This window comes from Colletotrichum aenigma, assembly GCF_013390185.1.
Source record: "Colletotrichum aenigma strain Cg56 chromosome Unknown KSG_Cg56_contig06, whole genome shotgun sequence".
Taxonomy (NCBI): domain Eukaryota; kingdom Fungi; phylum Ascomycota; class Sordariomycetes; order Glomerellales; family Glomerellaceae; genus Colletotrichum; species Colletotrichum aenigma.
The window spans coordinates 3709480-3725933 of NW_023500912.1; the positions used below are offsets into that span (position 1 = coordinate 3709480).

Consider the following 16454-nt stretch of genomic DNA (forward strand, 5'->3'; position numbering starts at 1 on the left):
GGAAGAAGCCGTGACGGAGGAAGAGGCGGTCGTGATTGGGGAAGGGAACTGGCCTGGGACGACCGGGACGAGGAAGGTGGTGGTTGTAGGGTAGTGGTGGTGGAGAAGGACTGCAGTGTGCTGGTGGTGGGACGTGAGCGCAGTGGGCGGGCGTAGACGTGGGCGTGGGCGTGGGCGTGGGCGTGGGCGTGGGACTCTGGACGTGGGACGGGGACGTGGGGAAAGATTCCTTCACGTTTCTCGCAAGCGCAGGGTGCAGGAGCAGGAGGCACTGGAAGTGCAAGTGCGGCAGGTGCAGTGCAGGTGCGTCGCAAGGGCAGGGACTAGTAAAGTTCCAGAAGAGGAGACCCAGCGACGCCTACCAGGGAGACAGCGGGAGCAGTACCGGGCAGGTACAGTCCAGAGTACCTATCCGTACCTACCTTACCTTACTACCTAATCCGGTACGGGTACTGCCTGCCCTGCCTGCCCTGCCTGCCTTCCATTGTTACTAAAAACTGAAGGAGCGATTGCCAGAGAAGCAAGAACAGCCGCCAGAAACAGAAGCAGCGACGTAATGGAGGTGGAGATGCCACCTACCCTGCCATGCATCGCTCTTGCCTTCAGTTGCCGTAGGCTTATTATGTAGGCAAGAGGTACCAGAAGGCTTGCAAAACAGACAGCAGGTACGAGAGCCTGCTAAGGAAACCGCCAACGGGAGGCCCTGCAAGCTTGACAGCCCAAGGGTCGCCTCCCTCCTGTCTCCCTTGCCCTTTCCCTTTTCCTTTTCCCACTCACACACCTTCCAACCTTCCAGCGTACCTACCACGCGCACTGCACCTGCCCCAGCACCACGACAATGACGCTTGGATAGTGGGGCTAGGCCGAGGGGGTAGGTACCGACAACGTACCGGGCTACGGTGCACGGACACAGGGGAAGCCTGTCTCAGGGGTTGCGAGCGCGTCACTGGCAGGGAAAAGGGACCTGCGAGTGACTGAAAGCCAAAGCTTAAACTGCCAGCGGGGAGGGCGACTTGCCCTTGGGCTTCAAACCCCTCCTCTTCCTCAGCTTCGTGGTGGTGGTGGTAATGGCGATGGTGGTGGCGGCCGGTGAGAGATGAAGTTCTCGATTCTGGTACAACCTTTGGCAGCGGCTACTAAACAAATCCTAAGGGCCGTAAAATGTTTCTTCGTCGGCATCATGGAATCCAATCAAGGTAGCGGGGAGAAAGGAGCTTACCTATTCTTGCAAGTATTTTGCCTCTATTGTTTGGTAGTGTCTGTCTCCCTTTCACGTACGTACGTATTACCACATTTCCACGTCCCAAACCCTGGATGCGTTCCCAGCCGGGGGTCCCCAGGACCTGCGAGGGACATGCGACAGACAAACTGCAGCAACACCAACTCCATGCCGCGTACGGAGTACAGCAGACTGGGTGGTGACAAACACATGGTACCGCTGCTGCTGCTGGTGGAGGGCAGGCGATGCACCTTCGAAGCTTGCCAGACGGTGACGCTCGTCGGCCGCCATCATTTGCGTAGCGAGCCAACCTTTACTTTGCTAGCCAGGAAGTCAGTCTACTGCGGTGCGAGGCTCCGGAGACGAGGAGACGATTGCGATGAACTGCGCACAAATGGTGGTGTCCGCCGAGCATTTCATCCAGATTGCGAGGCTCAAGTCGGCCAGGTCACCAGGCTTTCAGCCCAACCTCGTGAGACGTTAGTCTAGGGCTGGCTGATGGCGACAGCAACAGTAAGATGCGACTTGAATCTGCGCACTGCTCCGGTCGCCAGTGTGACGTACGAGCATGAATAAGGTAGCGCAAGCTACGCCACCAGGGCGTGTCCAGAACCGCCGCAACCTTCCCGTCTGCTGCTAGACTGGCCGCTGGACCCCTAGCTAGAGGCAGCTTGAGGGAGCTAATGGCAGGGGAGCCGGAGAAAAACAAATCAAACGGGTGATTAGCCGTCCATTTCTTTGTTCTCTGCGGCTTCTGGACGCGGCTTCCATGCTGGCTTCCATTTCGACTTCGACTTCCATATCGAATTGTTCCAAACAGCTTCGATCGAGCCTTCGGTCTGGATCCAACCGCCTCTCTGTGCCCATGTCAACCTCCGCCACTCCGCCCGGCCGTACGGTATCAAAAGTTCAAAACTCACCTTTGACTTTCCTCCCACAGGTTCATCTGCTTCCCATCCCACGTCCCACATCTCAAATCGCACACTCATGCGATCTGCAGCGGTGGGCGGGCGACGACTGGAGCTTCTAGAAGCCTGCAACACTGGCAGTGGCGCCCATTGCCGAGCGCTGCCGACTCTTGCCACGGCACATGGTAAACTCACATCGTCAGGGTGAGGGCAATGTGAGGACGTGGAAGCAGAGTCGAAGCCAGAATTGGACCGCATACTTTTTCATCTGGTGGCCACCGGTTGGGCTTTGAGACGAAAGGCAAATCAAGTCGTGCGACCCTAGCGATTTGACCCAAGCAACGCTCGCATCATTTGGGCGTGGTCTGTAGACGGCCGAGGGCGGACGAGACAGACTGGAAAGAAGAGGAGCGTGCAGCGGCGAATAACGAAAACGATGGTAACGGCGACAATCTGCACATCTGTGAGCGTTTCGTACCAGAAAAAGAACCCCCCCCTTATCTCCCCTGTGCCTGGGTAGGCATTTGTCTCCCTCATCTCCCCAAGGCGCTTCAGGAACCAGCCATCAACCAGACTCCAGTCTGAGGTCACCTCTCCTCGTCTTTCCCAGGTAAGCCCAGCCCGCAGAGGCCGGGACAAGAAGGGCATGTGTGAGTGGAGCGCCATCTCACCGTGTGTCTCAGACTTGCAGGCTGGGGCCCCTGGCTCATCGGGGCCGAAAGAGCGAGCACGGGGCACGAAACGATCCCGAAAGGCGACGGTCCATTGAAGCGGCCAGTCCACAGCGGATGGAGGAGAGGGTGCACCCGGCTAACCATGTCGCTGCTGGCGATGAAGCTGGGGGATGGTGGCCCAGGAGAGGGGCGAGGCACCGGCTGATGGGAGGGAGGGATGCGTGGAAGGGCCGTGGAAGGGCCATGGAAGCCCTCTAGAAGGCGGAAGGAATTGGAAAGACGGAGGAATAGCTGTGCCGCCCATCGCTGCAGCCCGCTCACCTAAAGCGTTCGACGGGCGAATTGAGTTGACGAAGGGCAACCCATTCCCTACCCCTCAGGTAGGTAGCTTTCGAAACCACATGCAAGGAAGAGTTCGCGGCATCGAGATTTCGGTAGCTGGCCAAAGAGGGAAAGTTGCAAATTGCGTCTTGTTTTGCATTGCAGTCCGGCAATTGCCATGTGGTCTTATGGGAAGAAGGGCCTGCCTTTTTTTCAGATTGCCGGCGAGGACAAGGACAATGAAGGAAGACCCAAGGCCACGCGATCCTTCCCAATCATAAGTTGCCTCCAATAGGTAAGAAGAGAAGGCAGGCACACACACACCCATCCATTACTGCCTTCCCAGGATAAGGTACTCTGGGTATGGCTAGAGAAGAAGAGATACGTAGAGTGAAGAGGAAGGAAGTAAATGACGGTACTAAGGATAGCAGGAAGCATCCATACACCGTTGAACCTTCCACTGGGCGACACGCTGCAATCTGCCTTGCATCCCACGCCTCAATCTGCCCGCGCTGGTGCGGGTCTTGGCGAAACGCTCTTGCCCCGGTCGTTGTCAGGTTCTCTCTTTGTTCTTTCCTCCTGTCAACGTCTGCAGCCGCACCCGCGCCGCTGATGCACCTGCCCACCCGTATCCTCGGGCTGCGTTTTCTTTTCTTTTTGGTCTCGTCTTTTCTTTCTTTGCTTCCTTTTTTTTTCCTTTCAGAAGCGCGTCCCCTACACCCACACACGAAAACCATACCCACACGCCCCGGCTTGAATTGGTCTTCCAACATCACGGCCGGCCCGAAAAGCCAAACGTTGAGGCCCCGAGGGCTTTGACGAGCTTCGTATTCCCCAAGTCCGACTGTTTCGCTTCCGGTCTGCCAATAATCGACCTCGGTTTGCCTTTGGACCCAACCTAAGGTCTTCGACATGATTCATCTCTCATCGCTTGCCCTCACACATCAGCTAATGTAACACCGTAGCCACGCGGCTCTGTGGCCACACTTTCAGAGTGGACGAACTTGAGGCAGCGATCAAGTCGCTGGAATCTGTTCTCAGCCCAATGGTCGGATCACCTGCTGCTCCCAGAGACGCAAACACCACATAGAATCTTTACTTAGACTTCTACGTGGTGAAACACATCTCCCATGCCCTTGGAACGCGACCAGGAACACCTTTTGGGCACCAACTGCAGTAGAATCACGAATGACGGACGCAGCTTCCAACCACACGCGACTGCTCGCATAAACCGACGGGACACTTTGGGCAACATGCACCCTTTTCCTCGTGGCGGCATAACTGACCGTCGGTCACCGGTCGAACACCGCAATCCGATAATTCCACCGCGGACCGGTGCAGCTCTCACACACGCCGCCCAGCTCCCGCAATCTAAACGCCGTCGCGATTTTTTATCCTTTCCACCACGTGTCGACGAGATTCTAACATCCTTCTAGAAGCCGCACAGAACACCTCACAAGACTTCACACTCAACGCTTCGCTCAGGGTCGCACCATGCACTGTCCCTGACCGCTGTTGCTTTCGTTTCCCTATAGGTGCCTATCCCTAACAATAGTGCCGGCCGTCAACCGGACACCTACCAAGTGCACGCTGGCTTTTGAGCCCTCGGGCATGGGACTTGATCGATCATTCTAGCTCCAGTAGAATGAACCCCGCATCTGCCATGGGAGCCGGCAACCAGAGCAAGCTTTCATGAATGGGGCATCCCTGACCTTCACGTGCCGGCTGCGGTGTCGAATCGCAGCAATCCTGACCGCACACGCACGTTGACCTCCATCTCATCGACATATCGGCGGTGCAGTGTTTCAAGATTCGGTTTGCGCGGCCCATGCTCCCTTCCCGTACTCGGTACCCGCTCAATCCGACGAAGTTAGAGCTGAAGCGCATATTATTGAGGACACTTTTTGGCATATCAACATTCGTCTGCAATGTTCTGGCCGGGCTGTCGCGCTGATCAGCCCGGGACCGACCTGCTCCATCGATGTTCCCAGTACGTACCGGCTGACACCTGGCACACGAGCCTTTGAGAAAGACTTCTCGGTGACAAAATTATCGTGGATTCGTCCGCCGCGTCCCATTGTCATCTGTACATCTTCATCTTCGACAGTGTTTTCTGAGACCAGCAAACTCAAGGTCTAGGAAGCGTGCCGGCTTTGCTGCCCGGGCAGCTAGGCCTTCTGCTCGGTCGGAGAGGCTGGCTGGACTGAAGCCCCTGATGAGCTGGCGCTTTTCTATGGTTAGCTTTCGACTGTGAGGTTGTAGCCAGTTTCACCATCAGTGCGATTACGAGCTTGAGAAAAACCACCTTCTCCCACGAAGGTTCACTGGCAACTGGGAAAATTGCGTGACACCCAATTGTTGCACGTTTTGAATTAGAGATTAATGAACTGGCAGCTGCTCGACATCCCCACCCGAGTTTCCGTCAGCTTGGTTTGACGATTATCTTCAATAGCCGCGGCAACGTGCCGCCACGTTTGCACCAACGGACTGCAGGCCCGGGTATGCTTGAACCCCTATGATACTGGCTGGTGATGCACAGCAACGTTATCTTCCGTCATGGTTTGGCCTCTCTTCTCTCTGCAAACCTCACGCGACCGGCTAGGCTGTGGTCCTAAAGGGGCAGCAGTTTCGACACGTCCGTCGCGGTATACGCGCATCCCACGGGCGCGAATCCTTGAGCCCGTTGTCGGTCTCTAGTCAAGGCCCGCCGGAGGGTTAGGTATACCCTGGACCACCTCTGCCAGTGGCTTGCCCGAGGTTGCATTGCCGACGCCGCGATACCATCCAGTCGGATGATTCGTTGTGTCTCGACGCGACGGCTGGGGCCCACAATGACGAGGTCGTCTTCCGGAGCGAATCTCCACGGCGATGGTCCCCGTCGGTAACCAGGGTCGCAGACCGGTGCACCGGCCCATGCTCCACCCGGTGGTCCGATGTGGATACCAGGGACCGGAGTGGTGATCGTCGCCGGGAAAGTGTCCCAGGGCTCCATTTCAGATGCCACAGAGACCTTGTGTGCAGTCAAGACCCTTCCCGGTATTGCAGCAGATGGAGCCGTTGGCGCAGAAGCACGCTCGGCCATCCTTTGGCATTTCCTGCTCATTGAAAATCGCCTTGAGCGAGGCAGTGAGTTCCTCTGAGTCGATCGCGGAAGCTTGCGCTTTGCCGGCTGATGGCTTTGTCGGCACTGGTGTAGCGGCAGCTTCGACCGCAGAGCTTCCACTGCCGTCGACGGCGATGGGATGTTGTTCAGTGTCCACGGGCATGGCCAGTGCAGTGACAGCCAGCATGGCGACAGAGATGGGAGCTGTGACCTTCATGTTGATTGTTGTGGTTTGTTGTTATCGGGAGAGGGTATGTTGCGGAGCGTGTGCTGATGTCGGATACAGAGGAACAGGTTGTGATTTAAGTCTGAGATTGTTGCGATGGATCGTGATGATAGCAGTTGCGACAGGCCGAAGTGTTATAGACTTGCAAGCGAACGGTCGTCCGGACGAAGAGCCGGACTTGGTCGAGTTCTTGAACGAATTTGACTTGCATGCAGCGAAGAATGGCCGAGGACCTAACGAGCGCCGTTGGGGGTTGGCGGGAATCACCAGGGGCCACCTAAACAGCCACAAACCGAAGCGTGAAACAAGTGCTGCACACAAAGACGGGAAGGAAAAAGAAAGGTCGGTTGGTGCAGGCGACTTTTCTACTTCTGGTTCTTGGGTCGTCGAAGGAGGATCTTATGTTCAATTAATATGCACTCGTACGGCTATGGATAGACAGCACGCGAGCAACCAACGCGCCCCCTCTCCCGACGATCCTGGCAAATTGCCATCCACAACACGGGGTCCGAATCAGGAATCAAGGAAGAAAGGGATTCTGCAGGACTGGTCTTACTGATGATGTTACGTCGCATCCGGCGCGAAAAATAAGAAAAGCAGCAGGCGACGCAGAGCAGAAACATCCGAAGCCTGAGAAAACGAGACGACAGGTGTTGGGGGTGGGAAGGGGGCCCGGCTCGGTCGTTCGTTTGATGCTGCGACCCGTGCGGGGCGGAGGCGCGATAATGGGGCCGTTAAACCACCCCCAAGGGAAGGTAGCTCGGGCGCTACCTAAGCTTACACTTTGGAGATTCATGCAGGTTCACTGTCCGATGGCCCTTTCGTCGCAGCGCTGTCGGCGCTATTGGAAGATCATTGAGCGGGCATTACAGAGAGAGGCACAGAGGGCGGAGTTGGGGGTTGGGGGGGACAGCCCCGATGCAGAACAGGGCCTTGTTGGTGCTGTGCAGATCAGCCCCGGCAAGGTCCAAGGCACAATTCCAATGGGTTCGAGTCAGGTCTGCGGAGAGAGTGAAGTCATTGTGGTTTCCCCCGCGGACAAAAAGTGCGATGGGAATTGATGCAGAGGAAGTTGGACGTCAGACCTAGCGAAGTGTGGTTCCAAGTCTCAAACTCGAAAGATTTGCGTTGGAGGCTGAAGAAAGAATGTTAAAGCCCACTTCCCGCCCTGGAACCGTCGTGGACCGAGGGCGATCATGTGTCGCAACAGCGGCACTCCCAAACAGAACGGCTTCACAACCGGCGGGCGGAGTTGGCGTGGTGTTGGTGTTGGTGCTGGTGCTGGTGCTGGCTGGGTTACAGTCGAACTGGGCGCCGTGACGCTGATTTTAGCTCGTGTGGAGTGCAGCAGCGCCCTTTGCCGTTTGTGGGTTGACGCGGGAATGACGTTGAAGATCACGAAGATTGGGCCTGGGAATTATTGGCTTAGTCTTTTGCAACGCCAGACGGCCGAAGTTGCTGAGTCGACTACGGGATGGGGTTTGTTAGTGGACGGTTCCTGGTGTTCGGAGGGTGGTCTCCCGCCGTGATAGGGCCGAGTTTAAAATTTGCAATTGCAGTGGGTGGTATTATTGGTTATTCATGGCTGCTGGCAGGTTTGCGACTCGTCCGATGTTCTTTTTTCTTTCGTTGCCAGTTACTTTTTTGCTTGGTGGTTCGTGATTACTGACGAGCCGGCCGGCGTAATTTGCGACCATTACACCGGACCACCGAGATTACTGCGCGACGGGAATCTGCAGAAAAAATAGGATCGGTCGGCACGCCTTGGGACGGTTGAGGTGAGGCAGGATCAATTCCAAGAAGCCGTTGGAGCCGTCCGCTCTCGTCCGGAGTGAACCTGCCTCGGGGCGCTCGATTGGGGTAGCAGGGCGCTTTTGCGACACTGGTGGCTGTTCTTTACACGGCATGTCAAGGGTGGCTTTCATTTTGCTTAGGACTGCTAGGCTTTCGGAGGTTAGGACGGGGTGACAGGTGTTCTAGGCGTGGGTTAGGCTCAGAAGGTGGCGGTGCTATGGTTCAGGTGGTTCTTGGAGATTTGAAGGGGGGGAGGAGAAAGGATTTTTGTGGTGATTTGTGTTCGCGATGGGATGGTTTGGAATTGTGAGTTCTTCTGTGATGGTGGCTGATGAGTGTGACGATGAGCATGGGGATTCGGATGCTCAGTCAGCTGTGCTGCTGTGATGTGGTTCCGTCATAAGTGGTAGCTTTCCGTGGGAAGGATACGGAGGCGCGTGGAATTATCACGGAAGGCTGATGCCGTTGGGTTATGTAAGGCATTTAGTCCTTCATCAGCCTCATTTTTTCTGAGGTTTCTATTTTCGGATCGAGAGCGACGAGATGCTTTTCGTAGTCCAGACTTCACGATGCTCGCCCTGACGCCCGGGAAGCTGCCAGCTGTCATTGCTGAGTCACCTAGCGCGCCAGCTGCCTCTTCTGAGTCACCCGGCCTGCCAGCTGGCCTACAAACTCCAAAATCCGCTTGCGACCGGTCGGAGTTAATGCGAGGAAACCCGCTGCACCGCGCAGAAAGTACGGGAAATTCCACCACCTTCTCTCCGAACCACTCACATGACCAGAAAAAAGCTTTAGCTAAGCAGAATCACCGCCCCGGGAAGGCACCCGAGCTTTTCCATCCGCCTTCCACGCCGCAGCATAGAAACGTCATTCGTCATTGCCTCTGACGGCGACACATCTCCATCGCCAAACCTCTTTTTAAACATCCTCACCCCTCGAGGACCTTCTCTTTTGTATCTACCCGCTACACCCCACATACTCGCACACGTCCAGCAAAGATGTCCTTCAGCATGGCAATCCGCCAAGCGCCCTCGCGCCTGGCGCAGCGCATCCCCCAGCTCACCCGAGCCATCCACACAACCCCCAAGACGCCCCTCACCAGGAGGACAGCGACGAGCGCGACGACCTCGACCTTCTTCACCGCCCGCAATGCCTTCCGCAACTCCGCCCGCGGCTACATGCAGCAGGCGACCCCCGTCCAGGGCGAGAAGGCCTCGCCGCTGCGCAAGATGCTCGTCGGCGGCGCCATCTTCGGCGGCACCCTGGTGGCCATCAACGCCGTCTTCAACCGCGAGACGAGGGACGACGGCGGCATGCCCGTCTACGAGCGCGAGTACCTCAACGACACCTTCCTGCACACCGGTCTGGGCGTCGGCATCATCGCGCTGTCCGCGAGGCAGATGATCCAGAGCGGGTTCGTCTACCGCCTCATGGTCACGAACCCGTGGGTTGTCGGTCTCGGTGGTTTGGCGCTGAGTTTCGGTACCATGTACGGCACCCGTGCCATCTCTCCTGACAAGTAAGTCGCACCCTCGTCGAGATCCAGCAGAGCAGCAACTGACGATAAGCAGCTACATCCCCAAGTACGCCATGTGGACGGCCTTCAACGCAACCCAGGCCGCCATGATCGCCCCGCTCCTGACGATGGTCCCCGGTGCCCTCCTCGCCCGCGCCGGCCTCTACACCGTCGCCATGATGGGATCCCTCTCCATCGTCGGCGCCACCGCTAAGCAGGACAAGTACCTCTACATCGGCGGACCTCTCCTGGCCGGCCTCGGCGTCGTCATCGCCTCCAGCTTCGCGCCCATGATTCTGCCCGCCACCGCCATCCGCACGCTCGCCATCACCGAGAGCATTTCGCTCTACGGCGGTCTTGCCGTCTTCGGCGGCTTCACCCTGTATGACGTCCAGAAGATCCTGCACCACGCCCGCCTGGCTGAGCGCGGCGTCATTCGCAAGGACGCCGTTAACGAGAGCATTGCGCTCGAACTTGACTTCATCAACATCTTTGTGAGGATGGTGCAGATTCTGATGATGCAGAACAACCGCAGGAAGTAGATGATGTCGATGGTTGGAGGAGTGTAAGATGGTGAACCTACCTACACAGGGGACGGAAGTGGTTGTTTAAAAATATCCCTCAGCAGAAAAGGCCTGTTATTCTCTTCTCTGCTGCAAAAGTCATAGGACAGAGGCGACGAAACCCCTCTCATGATGAACAGCTCCGAAGACTCCTTTGGGCGAGGAGCTGGCGTTTGTACAATTACCAATCAATAAAAATTTGATAACGTGATAATGGAGTGTACACGTTGGCGTTTCACGATGGTGATGAATGGCCGTAGCATTCAGCAGATGACTCCGCAAGGCGACTTTGGCAACCCTCATATGACCAAGGGCCCAGGGCATATCGAGACAGAACGCTCATCTAAATCATTGGGCAATGATTTTTGTGTCACTATATAGGAAGACTTTGTGATGTTCAGAGGGTTTGCCTGTCAGCAGGAACGTATGGGGTTTCTGTACTGTTTTCCTTTAATTGGTAGAGGGCACAGGTCAAAGTGCCTATATGAGTTGGGTGGTTCAGTTGGTGCTTTAGATTTTCAAAGGAGCGGCAAGGGTTAGCCACCAACCACCAACGGAGGCTAGGACTACGAAATGATGGGTAAGTAAAACCTTTAGAGTTGGTGTCAAAAATTCCGTGATAACTACTGTCTGGCTGCTGTGAGTAATATCCCATGCCTTCGTGTTTGAACCCGAGAAGCCACTTTTAGCGTGCTTTTACCGGCGAGTGGAGCAGGTTTCCTTGTTAAGTAAGCAGATCAACTTGATAGAAGAGCTATGTCGCTGATGTGCTAGCTGCCAATTCAACCTCATAGGCCGTTGCCGGCTGCAGCCAAGTCGCGCTAAGAGTGGCTTCTCGGGGTCAAAGGGATACGGTGCGAGTGGGATGCAGTACTTCAGGTCGTCAAGAACTTGTAATTTCTTTTCTAAATTCAGTCTGGAACAAAACTCGCTATTCGCCAGAAAATAAATGGAAAAAACGTCGATCGATCTACGTATAAGCTAGTAAGTACAGCCCCGCTCGCCCTGTGCTGCAGTCCAGTCGCATTGCACGGGATACCGTACCCGGTCAGGCTGACCGGCAAAGACCTGATTTCTTGGCTTGATACCGCAGTATGCCTTGGGATTCTAAAAGCCGTGAGGTGCGAGTTACCTTATTAGCTGATGGTAATGTTATCTGACATGCATGCTACCTATTCCTCCACTTGCCTACCCTACCCCTTGTCTTCCACGATATCCCTCTCTTAAAGTCCTACCTCTTGCTCTGATCCCACAGACTTTCCAGAACAACGCAACAGAGTGTTTTCGAACCGCCTGTCCAAAGAAATTGACGCCCAGCTTCAAGCGATGGAAGAACATGAAACAGAACCGGGCGTACCCTGTCTTGTCTGCTATGACCTCCGACTTCCAAAATACCCCTACAACGAGCCAGATGGATTTGAGCGGCAAGGAGAGCTCGCTCGAGAGCTAAGCGGCTGCGATCCTTTTCACCGACTCTGGGGTCTTTTTGTGGAAGCAAAGTCGCTGGATGCTACTACCGCAGCCGGATGCCTATCATGCGTACTCCTCAAAGATGTTTGGAGACGGCTTTGCCATACAGAAGAGCTGTGCTTAGGAAAAGGTGACATGGAAGGTAGACATGGGTTTTTTCTGCGTTCCGAGGGCATTGGGACAGAGCCCTCAAGATCACACGTTCTGTGTCTCGCTCTAAAGTATCACAATTATATAATTCACACCACAGAAAGTACAGTCGCGCTGTACAGCCACGCAGGGGCTCAAAACAGGCTCAGAACTAACGACAAGACAAACTCTAGGAGAATCATGCCCTTTGGACGCAATACCCTCTCTACGTTGCAGTGGCTTCTTACCAACGTGGGATCAAGTGCGGCTGTTTGTGAAAGATGCATTCGATCAGCGGCTGTCCTACATGCTGGAAGAACATGAAGAACTACCGGTATTGCCTGCCCGCCTTGTAGTGATACACGACGGTCAACCTCAGGGCGACCTAGGGCCGTGGGAAACACTGGATGTTCGTCTCGTTGAGACATCATCAATTGCACAGACCTTTGAGGATGATGTACGCTACGTCGCCTTGAGTCACTGCTGGGGCTCACCAGATGTGGCTGCCCGAATACTGCAGACTACCACGGAAACTATACGCGCTTTTTCCCAGTCGATTCCGTGGGGAGGCCTGACAAAGACATTCAAAAATGCAATGCTCGTCACTAAACAACTCGGTGTTCGCTACATCTGGATTGATAGTCTGTGTATCGTCCAAGATGATGCGCAGGACTGGGCTGTTGAGGCTTCCCGAATGGCATCAGTATACGCAAATGCTCATCTGACCATTTCCGCCACGGGAGCTGCCGATGGGCATCGGGGGCTTGTCATCAAAACTGGCAGTGAACCTATACTTCGGCGCGGAGTTCATGAGATCAAGCTCCCTGGCTTGGAATATCCCATCTACGTTCGCTCCAATGAATTCCACGAAAGTGCGATTTCGGGAACTCCCCTCAAACTACCCGAGACGCCTCTGATGGACCGGGGCTGGGCCTTTCAGGAAAGAATCTTGTCTCCATTCGTACTACATTTCACGGAGAGTGAGTTGATTTTCGAAGATAAAAGAGGTGGAAGCTCCTGTGAATGCAAAGAGCTCGACCACAACACCGCGGGTACTCCTGGCCGCGATTGGTTTTCCGGGACGGTAGATTTATTCTTGGGCCATTGGTCATGGTACGATATCGTGGAGATATATGCGTCTCGCTTGTTGACCTCCGAGGCTGACCGGCTCCCTGCATTGTCAGGCGTCGCTACTACTTTTCAGCCACAGTTGCCTGCGCTCGGGTCTTATCTCGCCGGGCTTTGGGAAGCGGATATCTTAAGAGGGCTTCGTTGGTACGTACGTGGAACGGTTCAGCCCAGACTGCAGCCGACGCTAGCTCGAGGGACATTGCTATCGGCACCTCCGACGTGGTCCTGGGCCTCTGTCGGGAGGAGCGATATATTATGGCCTAAGTTCGACGACAGTTGTTATTTCTTGGTCGAGATCATAAGCGCGACTTGCTTCCCACTTACCTCGGATGATAAGGGCATGGTTTCTGGGGGTCGCATTACCTTGCGTGGACGACTGTGCCTGGCCACACTAGATCTGAGTCCCCACAGCTCAATAACCAATTCGGAGGGATGCTTCATGTCGCTGGCTGACGAAAGCCTGGCCAACAATGAGCGTCACATCTTTTGGCCAGATGTTAGGCTTTGCTCCGACGGAGAGGCCCTCCCTGCAGCTTACTTTCTGCCACTATCTCTACGTGAATATCGCGACCCGTGGTGGACTTTGTTTGGTCTCGTTCTCTGCCGCGAAATCAAAGAAACCGCGGAGACCAACCGGGTCGAGCATTCATCGAAGGATACGGCTACCTTTTCGAGAGTAGGCTGTGCAATTACTACGTTCAAAAACGAGACACCACCTTCTATGGATAAGCGAGAGGCTGCGGCCTGGTTTTCCGAATGGCGCGACCAATTTTGGACAAGAAGAGGTCCTTGCAATTGTCTGAGGATCAGTTTACGCAGCATTTCTCGCACAGCAATGTAAACTCGAAAGTTCTCCATAGTTTAAGCAAAGCTCATTGCTAAAAAGTCATTGTCAATAAAGCGGTTGAACGCTGTCACATCCCACCTAATCCCGCTTCCGCGGACCTCAGCCATCATATTCCATCCATCCCGTCGTCCCCATCTTGATATCATGATCCATATGTTAAAAGAAAGACCCATTCACAATCCCATCATTCCTGTCACTCTCTATCATTACAACCTGCTCTTCGCCTCATCATTCGCTAGTCACCCCTGCAGCTCAGGGAACGTCCTCAAAAAGTGACTCGGGCACTCGTACCCGCTCGGGTTGTTGTGCAAATACAGCTGGTGGTACTGCTCCGCATCCCACCACTGCCCCGCGGGAATCACCTCCGTCACGATCTTGCCCTTGTACCACTGCTCGTTCGCCAGCTTCGTCACCTCCTCGGCCGTCTTGCGCTGCTCGTCGTCGTGGTAGAAGATAGCGCTGCGGTACTGCGGGCCGGTGTCGGGGCCCTGGCGGTTCGCGGTGGTGGGGTCGTGCATGCGGTAGAAGAACTCGAGGAGGGCGCGGTAGGAGACCTGCGCGGGGTCGTAGACGACCTGCAGGGCTTCCGCGTGGCCGGTGTCGCCGCCGCAGACGGCGCGATAGGTCGGGTTGGAGAGGTCGCCGCCGATGTAGCCGACGCGGGCGTCGATGAGGCCCTTTTGGGCGAATTGCTTGCGGTAGAGGTGCTCGACGCCCCAGAAGCAGCCGGCGGCGATGGTGGCCTTTTGCGCGCCCGGAGGGAGGGCGGCGCCGGTGGAGGAGTTGGCGGCGAGGGACATTGTGGTGGTTGTGAAGGGGCGAGTGAAGCGGGTGAGGAAGGAGAAGGGCATTATGTACGAGAGCAAGATTGCGAGGAGGAGAGTGAGGGCGAGGGTGCGCAGAGTGGTGGTGAGGGGCGGCGTTGGAGCTGCTGGAGCTGCGCGGTGGGGTTTCGGGGTCTGGGATCCAGGTCGTGATTTTTGGGCGGTATGGCGACGGGGGTGTTTGATGCGAGGAGTTGTGTTATGGTTGTTTCACGGGAGATTGACGCGATTCTTTGGTTAGGAGAGACGCAAATGAGAGTGATCGGAGAATAGGAATTGGCTCTGAAGTGAGGTTATATACAAGAGACGCTGCGTCATGCTCCCGATTCCAAAGCACCGGAACCTCGTGTCACCGCCCGCCCCTCCAACTGAGTCGCCCCCTCTGGAGCATCCGGCAGAGACAGAAGCGACAGCAGGAAAAAAAAAGTCGTTGAAGTCACCATCTGGGTTTCTCATTCGCCGGGCGTCCCCTGTGGCGGAGACCTGGAGTGCATGACAAATCGGGGCCGGGATTCGGAGATCCTTCTGGGTGGAGGGGTAATCTGTATTGATAGCGTAATCTGCATGGAGCTATCCACGTGACGTACCCCCTCAGCAAGCTCAGAGCTTATCGATAAGAGCTGCAGGAGCTGTTTGTTGGTGGCTGAAGACGCGCCGCCGCAGGGCTGTGTTGGTTCATGCCAGGAGAAAAGTTTGGAATCAATCTCATTTGATTTTTCTCACGCGTCTTGAATGATTAATGATTAAGTCTGCATGATCCGTAATCATGTCTGATGCACCTGCTCCTACGAGACGCTTTGGAACGACGACCGGCAGTAAGCGCAAGGCCGAGAGGCTGCCATCATGCAACCACTGTGGTGCCACGTTGGATGAGCGGGAGCAAGAGTTTGGCGAGTGCGAGAGGCACACAGGTAACTGAGTTGATTCCGAAGATTTGTTCTTGACAACTGATCCATCACTGAAGGTCAATTGGCCCTAGGATTCCCCTCTGTAACGGGCTAGAGCCCGGCCGAGATCTCCGGCTTTGCCGGAGCAGCTACCGAGATCCGGCTCCGCCGGATCCACTATTCTGCTGTAGCACACCGCCTAGCCCCGGTCTGCATCACTGCTGCTAGGCGCCTATCCCTGTAAAGTCCTTTCCTCCTTCTTCAGCTTAGAATAGTCAATCGACGGCACCTCTACGTTGAACAAGCCTAGGGGCCAGCCCCTTACACCCTCGAACCTCGACTTACCCGAGGACATACCCCAGGACGACAAGAAACTACGCTTCCAATGCTGCGGCAGGCTTTCCAGCGAACCCGGGTGCGAGAAGGGGCCTCACCAGAAGCAGAAGAAGAAGAGGTCCGAGGATGAGGAAGAGCACAAGAAGAGACTCGTTCTTGAAACAGAGTATCACTGGGAACGCAACGCATCCGGAAAGCGAGTGAAAGTCCGGCGCGAACAGAAGGAGTCCATGGAGGCAAAGGCCCTGTTTGAGGCTGAGGAGAAGGCTAGGAGGGAAAGAGAGTATGAAGAGGTGTTCTTAAAGCAGCCTCCGACGGACTACGACGCGGAGGGGCAATGGAGGCGTCTTGCGTCTGTGAAGTGGGAAAAGGTTGAGGATGAAGAGGAGCAAGAGCCGGAGTGGAAGCGTATTGTGAGCTTGTGGAAGGAGAGGAAAGCCGCTGGAGGAACGACTTCCGGTCAGATCGTGGCCACGCCCTAGCAGCTGCTCGTCATCGGCGTGGTG

The 16454-nt window shown here is 55.6% G+C and overlaps 6 protein-coding genes across 6 annotated transcripts; 4 read left to right on the plus strand and 2 right to left on the minus strand.

Moving 5' to 3' along the window:
• Window positions 1-4950: 4950 nt before the first annotated feature.
• Window positions 4951-5261, plus strand: CGCA056_v009992 (uncharacterized protein; the record flags this gene model as incomplete). The annotated part of the gene is made up of 2 exons (XM_037325239.1): window positions 4951-5029; window positions 5086-5261. 2 exons carry the CDS (start codon window positions 4951-4953, stop codon window positions 5259-5261), a joined length of 255 nt encoding a protein of 84 aa, XP_037176096.1.
• An 854-nt stretch (window positions 5262-6115) lies between these two features.
• Window positions 6116-6442, minus strand: CGCA056_v009993 (uncharacterized protein; the record flags this gene model as incomplete). Its single annotated transcript, XM_037325240.1, has 1 exon — window positions 6116-6442. One exon carries the CDS (start codon window positions 6440-6442, stop codon window positions 6116-6118), a length of 327 nt encoding a protein of 108 aa, XP_037176097.1.
• A 2801-nt stretch (window positions 6443-9243) lies between these two features.
• On the plus strand, window positions 9244-10303 carry GHITM (Growth hormone-inducible transmembrane protein; the record flags this gene model as incomplete). The annotated part of the gene is made up of 2 exons (XM_037325241.1): window positions 9244-9764; window positions 9817-10303. 2 exons carry the CDS (start codon window positions 9244-9246, stop codon window positions 10301-10303), a joined length of 1008 nt encoding a protein of 335 aa, XP_037176094.1.
• Window positions 10304-12124: 1821 nt separating this feature from the next.
• Window positions 12125-12247, plus strand: CGCA056_v009995 (uncharacterized protein; the record flags this gene model as incomplete). The annotated part of the gene is made up of 1 exon (XM_037325242.1): window positions 12125-12247. One exon carries the CDS (start codon window positions 12125-12127, stop codon window positions 12245-12247), a length of 123 nt encoding a protein of 40 aa, XP_037176095.1.
• A 1893-nt stretch (window positions 12248-14140) lies between these two features.
• Window positions 14141-14752, minus strand: mxr1 (putative peptide methionine sulfoxide reductase; the record flags this gene model as incomplete). The annotated part of the gene is made up of 1 exon (XM_037325243.1): window positions 14141-14752. The coding sequence occupies one exon, from the start codon at window positions 14750-14752 to the stop codon at window positions 14141-14143; it is 612 nt and encodes a 203-aa protein (XP_037176480.1).
• Window positions 14753-15491: 739 nt separating this feature from the next.
• CGCA056_v009997 (uncharacterized protein) lies at window positions 15492-16430 on the plus strand (the record flags this gene model as incomplete). Its single annotated transcript, XM_037325244.1, has 2 exons — window positions 15492-15619; window positions 15923-16430. The coding sequence occupies 2 exons, from the start codon at window positions 15492-15494 to the stop codon at window positions 16428-16430; spliced, it is 636 nt and encodes a 211-aa protein (XP_037176482.1).
• Between the last annotated feature and the right edge of the window lie 24 nt (window positions 16431-16454).